General features: G+C 36.2%; 2 protein-coding genes and 5 pseudogenes across 7 annotated transcripts, besides 1 other annotated feature; 5 read left to right on the top strand and 2 right to left on the bottom strand.

Annotated features, from left to right (window-relative positions):
• Positions 1–10189: part of a mobile genetic element that runs on past both edges of the window.
• TVAGG3_0979410 lies at positions 2312–2934 on the top strand (annotated as a pseudogene). Its single transcript has one exon. A coding segment is annotated over exon 1 (623 nt).
• TVAGG3_0979400 lies at positions 5718–6037 on the bottom strand (annotated as a pseudogene). The gene has a single exon. A coding segment is annotated over exon 1 (320 nt).
• TVAGG3_0979390 lies at positions 7434–7600 on the top strand (annotated as a pseudogene). The gene has a single exon. A coding segment is annotated over exon 1 (167 nt).
• TVAGG3_0979380 lies at positions 7628–8222 on the bottom strand (annotated as a pseudogene). The gene has a single exon. A coding segment is annotated over exon 1 (595 nt).
• TVAGG3_0979370 lies at positions 8448–8818 on the top strand (annotated as a pseudogene). The gene has a single exon. A coding segment is annotated over exon 1 (371 nt).
• TVAGG3_0979360 (uncharacterized protein) lies at positions 8863–9447 on the top strand (the record flags this gene model as incomplete). The annotated part of the gene is made up of 1 exon (XM_051253921.1): positions 8863–9447. The coding sequence occupies one exon, from the start codon at positions 8863–8865 to the stop codon at positions 9445–9447; it is 585 nt and encodes a 194-aa protein (XP_051079495.1).
• TVAGG3_0979350 (cytochrome B-C1 complex subunit 6, mitochondrial family) lies at positions 9480–10175 on the top strand (the record flags this gene model as incomplete). Its single annotated transcript, XM_051253920.1, has 1 exon — positions 9480–10175. One exon carries the CDS (start codon positions 9480–9482, stop codon positions 10173–10175), a length of 696 nt encoding a protein of 231 aa, XP_051079494.1.

Genomic DNA, 10189 nt, shown 5'->3' with positions numbered 1-10189 from the left:
CAGATATTGCTTTAACAACTGCAATGAAACATGCAGATACTATGTTTGTACTGTTCAGACGAACTATAAATGACTATTCTTGTTTCTACAACCCGGTATTAAATATCATATAAACATAGATGGCAAATATTATCCAAGAGAAGAATATTCTACAGTTGAGGATATGAGGTCATACAACTTGACATTAGATGCTATGAACTTTAACAACAACTTCACAACAACCATTAACCCTGAAATGCAAAGTTCTATTATGCCATATGTGAAAGTATGGACCATACAGGAGGTCAAAAAACTCAATATACAAATGGAGACCGTTCAAACTTTTGGCTTGGCATTCCATTTGCTGACTCAGAAGACTTTATGGGTGGTATTTCAACTGTTGGTACAGTTCAAATACAATATACTGGTGACAGAGACGGTCCAGATGAATTGAGAGCAAAGAAGTTTACAAAACCAATAGCACTTTTCACGGAAGATGCTCTTTTGAAGATTCGTTCGATGAAACCTGCTGGGGCTCCTCAGATTGGCATAACGACAGCTTCCATCGAGCAGATTTTGGCAGCAGGTCAGTAAGTTGTTCTTGAACTGACTTCTCTCCGTCAAATATTGACAGTACGCCAGTTTTGACATAATATTGTATTATAAACTTACCTTTAGAAATATCGGTCAGTTTTGTTGTTATATTTTTGTCTGCGTTCAAGAACTTTCACCATTTCGTTATACCAACTTTCTTTGCTTTATGAAAATATTTTGGTTCAGCAAAGACTGCTATTCTATAACATTTTCCATTGTTTGTATAAAGAACTATTCTGTCAATGAACTTGTATTGTTTGTGTGTGTAAACTTTGTTTGCTTCAATTCGAAGAGATACTCAAATACGTCCATCTTTTTATTCTAAGTAAAATGTCATTTCCGAAAAATAGAAGCGTAAGTGTTTCAAAAGGTTTAATGGCGGTGGCAGATGTGAAGTTAAATTCACCAACTCAAACAAACAGTCAAAGTGTTGTTGTCAATGTCAAAGAAAGAGATGTTGAAGTGGGGAAACCATACGAAGACGAAGATGGTATAACAATAGTTCCTGTAAAAGAACAACCAACATACCTGAAGTTAGCAGAGACTTAAGTTCTGTTGCAGATATTCGAAACGACTACCAACAACTTAAAGACAAACTTAAAACTCAGGAGAAGATTTGTCAAGCTTTGGGTATAATGTTAAACTTGGTCGAACACAACCCTGTAAAAGTGAACTCATATGTCATCGCACCTCATGAAGTTTTGAAAGAACTATTGAAACTTTTGACAGAGGCAGACGATATAAACATCAAAGAAATAGAACCCGACATTGCTTGCTGTGGTGTTTCATATAATGTCATTGACAAGATATACGTTATGAAAGGAGGTGAAACGTTGAACTTAAAATATAGTTTCCCAGACGTCATAAAAATATTTGACGACCACAACATTTCATTAAAATTTACTTGCTAAGTAAATGGCAGAAGACATAGTGGTTTATACTATTACGACTAAAAACCCTGAGTCATATAATTCTATAACAACAAACTTACAAAGTCCTCAAGGACGATATTGTAAACTAACCTTAAACACATGACGACTAAAGCCTGTTTTGCTCTTTTGACACCAGAAGACTTTGTTGTTGTGAATGGTAAAAAATACTTCTTTGAAGATACTTACTCAGATATACCACCAACAGGTTTTGTTGACTTATTTAATACTTTAAGGACGGATGTAACATGTGCTGCAACTAGAGCAGGTTTCATTATGTTTGGATGTCCGACTGAGTTTACTATAAACGATATGAGCTATAATACAAAACTTATATCTGGTTTTTACTACCAACAGTTTCCTATAACAGGAAAAGGTGTCATACAAGGTCTATCTGTTCCATTGACTTTAAGCACACCTATTTTATATATTGTTTCAAACTTAGGTTCAAAGTGCTATTCGAATGTCGACAGAAACTACTATGACCAAAAGATACTCATGCGTATAAACAACACTTTCTCTGCTGGTTTGCCTATTGTTCATTCGAATGCAGAGTTTTCAGCTTAGTGAACTCAAACACTTTGGCAAATAACTTAATTAGTTGACGCAAACTTTGTTCCTGTAAAACTTTTATGTCCTATGTATTTGTCAATGACGGCAGAAAGTTTCGAATTGGAAGATGCAACTGGTGAAAGTATTGTATACAAGAACAACTTCAACAACAAATAGCTCAAGAACAACAAATGAACAAATGCAAATGCAACAACAAAGTCAAGAATAAAAAAATATTTTTTTTTATTTTTATAAAAATGTACAGAATAGATGTTTCAGATTTTTATGACTTCCAAGCCTTCAGAAATATGTGTCCATTTAGAGACTATAACAAAGCAGTCGAGAATTTGAAACGTTTAGTCATTTATGTCGACTCTGCCCCAGAATGTTATGTCATGAAAGAATGGGATGTTGTCTTTAACAAACCAAGAGCAACCATAGTTTCAGAACAAGAATGTAGACAGAAACTTAAGAAAATAAAAGTTGTACAAGTTGGATGAAGATGTTAGATGCTTGGGATATCTTATTGTCAAAGTTAGAAGATTTTTCAGTTCGTGGTATAAAGTTCTATACACCTTCTCCAAACTTCTATTCTATCTTCACTGGATATAAATACGAACAAGTAGAATGGAAAGAAAATGTTATAGAAGCTTGGTTAGACCATGTCAAAGAAATTATATGCAATGGAAACGAAAGAGTCTATGAGTATATCTTATGTTGGTTTGCAAACATCTTACAACATCCAAGTGCTAAAAATGAAACTGCTCTCATTATAATTGGAAAACAAGGAACAGGTAAGAACACTTTCTTTACAGATATTTTGTGCAAACTGTTAGAGGTTATTCGAACCCTAATATGACAAACTTAGAAAACATCTGCGGTAAATTTAACTCTTCAATAGAGAATATGAAACTTATAGTATGTAACGAACTTCAAAGTATAGATACAACAAAAGTTTTAAACTCAGATGCTTTGAAGAGTCTTATAACAGACAAAGTTGGAGTTGTTGAAAGAAAATATAAAGACCAAAGAGTTTGTGAAAATGTTGCAAATTTCATTATGGTTTCAAACAACTGTTCCGATGAAGTTAGAAAGTTCTGACAGAAGATATGTAGTTGTCAGAACGTCAGATTCTCATATGCAAGATACAGAATATTTTGACGACTTAGCAGAAACTTTGACACGACTTTTACAACCACTTGTTCTCATATTTCATGACATTAGATATTTCAAGTTCAATCCAAGACAAATTCCACATACCGAAGAGAGACAAACATTGTTAGAAGCAAACAAGAGTGTATATGAACTGTTTATAGATGAGACTAACTTTGAGTGTTTAGATGAAAGGTCATTGTACGATTCGTATAAACAATATTGTCAAGAGTATGGTTATATGGCAGCGTCTAAACGAACATTCTTGGCAAATGTCAAAAGTCTTTTAGATGTACAGAACGGTATATACAAAGAAAAATTTTTCTGAGTAAATTTAAAAAAAATATTTTTTTATCCGATAGAAAAGATGGAAAATTCATCTCAGTCAACAAGTACATGTCAGGACTTAAAGAAGAACTAGACCCATTCACTATTTGAATGTTTACTTCTACCATTTTGAAAAGTCTTCATTCAGCAAAGTTTGGAACATCGAACCAGTTAAGTTTGCTATTGTGACTAAAAATGGTGCGAAATTTGAAGACTTAGACATAGAAGGTTTGTTAGCAGTCAAAGAAAGTTTTGACAGAAGGTTCTCAAACCTTAAAGAAGGCAAAGCATACAAACTTGTTATACCTTATGAACCAAAGAAAGCAGACGACTATGAATATTATGAGTCTAAGATAGTTGAAGTTCAAGGTAAATTGGGTAAAAAGATTTTAGAGTCTAAGCCAGTGTTTGCTCCTAAAGAGGAAGAGAACATTGACATTGACCCAGAAATGTTCTAAAAATAAAATTTTATTTTTACATGTCAAATTTCTTTTTCTCTGGAACTGGTTCTTTCTTCTCTTCTTCTACTTTCTTTTCTTTCTTTTCTCTCTTCTTCTCTTTCTGGTGGAGTTATGTCAAACTTCTCAGAACCATATTTATGTAAAAGTTCTTTGTCCTTTAATAGCTCTTCTATTCTGTTTTCTATTTCATCTTCAAGAACAGCGCATGTGTCTTCTTTGCATTCTAAGAAGACTTTTGTTGGACTTCATCTTTCCAATCGGCGTCATCTCTGTCAACAAGTCTGTCATTGACAAATTTTAAGACTGCTCTTTGTTAATGTTTATGGTTCTTGTCATATTCCCAGAAACAGAACTTTAGAACAAATTCACCTTTCTTGTTTACACTATGTAAGATTTTATGGTCGACAGATGTTTTGCTGTCGAAAAGCTTGTCTCGAATATAGATAGCGAAATCGCTAGACATTTTTCTAAAAGATAAAAATTTTAATTTTTCTAAAAATATGTTAGAAAAAAAGTTTGCTGACATTGACAAGAAATTTGAGAATGTTTTAAACAAGAACAAGAGGAAGTTAGAAAATGCTCAGATAAAACCCATACATGACAAGTTCTTATTTGCTCAGAATGGTATAACAGGTCTAATTGCACCACCTGGGTCGGGTAAGACTTTCACTTATCTTAAAATGGCTGCACAACAACAAGAACTAGATGAGAAGAACCCATTCTATGAGTTAGTTGTTATTTGTAGTACTTCTGGTCAATTTGACCAAACCGTCAATTCGTTCAAAGATATTATAAAAAGTCTAAGTTAGTATGTATAAAAGACTCTGAGTTGTTAGATTGGATAAAGAAGTACCAAAGAAGAGTTTTGAAGTACAATGCTATAAATGAGTATGTCAATTCGAAGTTTAAAGACCCAAATGAGGAAATGCAAGAGAATATTAGAGAAGAAACACTTCAAAACAAACAAACAGAAGAGAAGATACATTTCGAAGAAATTGCAATCTTACGATTGGAAGACTACCCTCATAGATGTCTTCTTATTTTAGATGACTTTGCTTCTCATCCTTTGTTAAAGAACAGAGAACAAGACATGTGTCGAATTCTTAAGAAGCTCAGACACTTTAACATTTCAGTTGTCATTTGTGTACAGACAGCCAAGAGTTTAAGTAAGGATGTAAAGAGAATACTTACTGATATTATACTTTTCCCGGATTGTCCGAAGACGATTTCATGGAACTTATGAAAGAGTCCATGGCAGGTAAGTTTGACAGACATGAACTATGGGAGAAGTACAAAGTCATACAAGACCCTCATACTTCTTTCAGAATTCATATCTACGCAAACAAAGTTCAAATTGTAAAAAGTCAAGCGTAAAAATGTAAGTGTTTGAGTCTTAGTCTGCTTGTTTTGAAGTTGTCAAAATACTCTGTTATTTTTCACGATTTTCGTACGGAATCTCTACCCCTGTAAAAGTCGGGGTAGCAAACATATGAGGAATTCATGAAATTTGGTCATTTTTTCAGCAAAAATATATTTTAGGGTAGAAGGTTAGATCTAACCTGTTTTCTAACCTCATTTCTACCCCATATGTCCTTACTGAAAAAAGTATGTGTTCCATATGTCATTTTACTCAGAATTTTGTTGCTGAATTCAATAAAAATATATTTTAGGGTAGAAGGTTAGATCTAACCTGTTTTCTAACCTCATTTCTACCCCAGTTATTTTATAAGCGTTTTACATGGTAAACATTGTGAATTCGTGAAATTCTAAACAATTTCGTAGCTTCTATTTCTTCTGTCAGTACATCGAATGTTTTAACAATGCCGAAGGTTTCTTTATATTTCTTCTTGACATCTGAAAGAAGGAAATCGTCAGCTGTTGGATAGTTTTGTTTAGAAATGTCAACATGTCCATTTTATCTTCTGCTGGTTTCTCTGCCTCCCTCTTTAAGTCAGCATAGTCGTTTCGCATACGTTCTATCTCTTTGACGGAGTAGTTATATTTCCTCATTGCTGCTTTACATTTAGAACATTGTGGGTTCATTTTTGCGTTATATTCTGAAACCTTACCTGCTAGTATGACTAAGGCGTCAATTGCTCTCTTTAACTCAAAAGTTGCGGGTTTTATCTGTTCATTCCATATCTTACCTCTTCTATCTTTATCTCTTATCTGCCATACACATTCAGCAACTAACGAAACAAAGTTGTCGTAGGTCTTAAACTCCCAGATTTGTATATGTCAGAGATGTTCTTATATACCATATCGCAATCTTTGTCCATGACTTTGTGGTTGCAATGAAATCCAAGAAACTCATAGTTAACCTTTCGTATGAACTTCTTTATTTCTACTGAGTCAGTTGCTTTGACTTCTATTTCATCGAATTCTGGAATAGTAAGCTTTTGTTGTTGGATTTTCAGGAAGTTTAGGTAGATGGTCAATAATATCCTGCATTTCATAAAGATATTCTTCATCTGTTTTCATCTTTTGCAGTGCAATCTAAATCTCCTTGGAGAAGTTCTTGCTTTATCTTCTGGATTTCTGTTTCGAAAGTATATGAAGAAGGAATGAAGCTTTTCATCTCTACTAACATTGAAGTTGGGTTCATGACTAACGAGTTTGGTGCTGTTGTTGCTAACATGTTCTTACAATAAAAATAAAAAATATTTTTTTAAAAAAACTAACTTTATTTTTTATTTCGGGAAAACTCATGAAAATTCAAGAGTTTTGTGTGTTTTCTACGAGGGTAGAAAAGAGGTTAGAAAACAGGTTAGATCTAACCTTCTACCCTAAAATATATTTTTGCCGAATTCTGTATAAAACTCATGACAATTTCAAGAGGGTAGAAAAGAGGTTAGAAAACAGGTTAGATCTAACCTTCTACCCTAAAATATATTTTTTGGTGTAAAATTCAAATTGTAAAAAGTCAAGCTTGAAAAATCTAAGTGTTTAGTCTTAGTAAGATGGTAGCTTCTTAAAGCAAATACCATTGCTGAGTTTTATGTACGTGAAGAGAAGTACAATGAATTCAATTACGAGTACAATTGCAATGACAACTAAGGCAACTATTTTTGTCTTTTGCCAGCAAGGTACTTCTTCTCTTCCAATGGTTCGGCAGAACTATACTCACTCATGAGAAATGCCAAAACGGTTTAATAGAAAAAGTGTCATTTTTTCATGTCCGAAGACTCGAAGGTGCAACACTTCCAAAATACCGACGAACTCAGAAGAGCAGCATGGCAGTATCTTCTTGACAACTTCTTTGAGTTCTCCAGTACACCTTGGAAAATGCTGAAGAACTCCGACACAGAGAATTGGAGAAATTGCACTCCAATACTACCTTGACAAACAAAGGGTAAACAAAGGGTAAAATAAGACTAAAAACTTAACGTTTAAAAGTGACATTTTAATGAGCTCCGAGTCACCGAGAAAACTTGGTCAGATGTTAGCAGCTTACTTCCCTGAGAGGATGGAAGCGTTACATACGTAAGGTTCAAAAACAACGAACCTGGAATTGCGTACCAAATTCGCAATTACATGACCGTGGAAGAGTACGAAAGGTTCCTACAAGAGAAACCAGCTCTAAACAACTCAGAAAAGAAAGAATAAAAAGTTTAACTCGTAATTGTTTATTTTTTACTTGTATGGGCAAGCTGCAGAATGAAGTCGACTATCTCAGTCTTTGTCTTGACCAGTTGGACGGCTCTTGCGAGTACGTCTGTTTTGCGGTCTCCAGCTGGTGTCTGACCTTCGTAATTGCGCATGTTCTTGAGAGCTCCAACTGTAAATGGTTGTAGGATGAAGAGTCTCTCAGACTGCTTGAGGTAGTCTTCACGGTCACGAACCGAATCTGTGGTACGAGTCGAATCGGTCGATTTGAGGGAAGAGACTGAAAGCCTGTCGTCTTCCATAGGGCTGTGGCATAATCTTTGCGTAAACGGTTCAGACCTTCTTCGAACTCTTGGTCTCTCTTCGATTTGGATTGAGATTGGAATTGCTGGGGTGGAGCTTGCTGGAACATCCAAGGGTTGGGGAAGTAAGGCATAGGCTGAGGAGGAGGGTAGTTCGGGAAGCCTTGTAGTGGAAATTGGTAGTAACCTTGTAGTGGAAATTGGTAGTAATTTGGTGGAGGGACTTGCTGGAACTGAGGTTGCTGAGGAGACTGTTGTGGTTCTGCAGCTTTCGGTTCTTCTGGTTTGGGAAGGCATTCAGGAAGAGGAACGTCAGTCATCCGTTTGTGTCCTGTCGGAAGGAAGAACTTTTCCTGTCGGAAGGAAGAACTTTTTCTGTTGGAAGGAAAAACTTTTTCTGAAGTTCGACCAAAAAGTTCTCAATTTTCGAAAATTTGAATGGTTTACGGACGGACAACTGGAAGAGTTCTTCCTGTCGGAAGGAAAAATTTTTCCCTTTGTCCGGAAAATTTTTTCCAGTTGTCGGGAAAATATTTTCCTGTCGGATGGAAGGACTCGGAATGCCAGAAGGATTTGACGAGGCAATTTACCTTATAGAGATAAATGAAGTTGTTAAGCAGTACTTGCGCAGGGTAATGAAGCCCAAGGTCAAGTTCACCACTATTTCTGGAAGGTCTACACTTCAGCTCGAGACTTCGACTGGAATTCCAATTCAAATACCAGACGGACAGCCTACGATGGCATAAAGGACGCCAAAAAGAAGCTCTTGTTAAGTTCCTAAACAAACGTCCTTGGATAAAAATACCAAACAAGGAGAACCCCTACCCCATATGAAATTGCAATTCAGTCTCTCCTTCACTTCTCGGGTCAGCCGTTCTACATAACCTGTGAAGGCGACATTCAGCCAGTTCTTTAAACCTTAACGTTTAGAGTAAAAACATTTTTTTTTTCATTTTTTGAATGAAGCAAGTTAAATTCGTCCCACACCAATCTCAATGGACCGAGGAAGAGTTTCAAGCTATAGTTGAAGGTGTTGAGAACGACATAGACGGCGAACTTGAAGGAGCTCAAATCACAATTGCAACCAAAATTGCAGAGGTCAAGGAACAGATAGCTCCACTTAAAGCTACCAAAGCTACTCTTGACCTCATGGATAGTTACCGTTTAGATGTCAAGAGTGGAATAAGACAATTAAAATTAAAACTTCTAAACTACGAAGCTATACTCCAAAAGTTAGCAGAAATGAGAAGACTTTACCAGAGCTACTTACATGTAAGGGACTTACCTTCAAGCAGTCCGACCAAAGATGAATTTTCTGACATTGTCCCAATTTTGTCCGAAAGTCAGCTCAGATGTTTCGAACTGCTCCCAACATATCCAGAATATGAACGTTTGCCTGAACTCTTCCGCAATCTCAAAAAACGTTTTTTGGTTCTCATGTTCGAAACTTTTATCGGAAGAGACAACAAACGTTCAGAAGAAGAACAAGATATTATTTTAAACTTGTTGTATGACTTAACCGTCATAACAAGCTTTTTGAAGTAAAACCGTCATTCTCAAACCACTTCATTTTTTCGATGTCCGAACAAGCACCGAAGCCGAACACAATAGCAGATGTCCTTTCAAGGTTGCCAGACAAGCGCCCAGTTCAAATTCAAATTATGCATTTGAAAGCTCATCTGACAAACACCGTTAAGACTCTCCAAAGTAGTCTTATGGAAGAGATGAAGGGACTTAAAGGTGAGTTCCTCATGAACCAAGCTTCCAATGAGAAAGTCCTGAACGATTTAGCGGAAACCTTGCGCATTTACGCGAGAGAGAACCGAGACCTTGCCAGACTCATCTACCGTTTCTTCGAAGAGATAGACGCCATCTGGAAGGTACTCGGAAAGGACAGAACATGCAACACCGTACTTCGTGAGCACCAAATTGAAGAAGGAATTTTCGAGGAAGAAGAGGAACACGAAGAAGAAGAGGAAGAAGAAGAGAAACACGAAGAAAAGGAAGTTTGGGCAACCCTTGTTGCCGATGACGGTTATGAAATTTCCCAACCCTACCCATACAAAATCCGCAACAAGGAGACCGGCAAGGTTCTTACCCCAGTCCTCAACAACTTGGGACACTTGAACCTTAACCTTCGGAATCGCGGTTCAATCTCCATGGGCAAGCTTGTCGCAATTCAATGGGTTCCAAATCCAAACAAGAGGACGAAGGTCAGACACATTGACGGTGACAAGCTCAACAACCGTAAGGAGAACCTCGAGTGGTTCTAAGAGTAAAAAAATTT

This window comes from Trichomonas vaginalis, chromosome I (assembly GCF_026262505.1).
Source record: "Trichomonas vaginalis G3 chromosome I, whole genome shotgun sequence".
NCBI lineage: Eukaryota > Parabasalia > Trichomonadida > Trichomonadidae > Trichomonas > Trichomonas vaginalis.
Note: the sequence above shows the minus strand (reverse complement) of the source record. Positions and strands in the feature narration are given on the sequence as shown.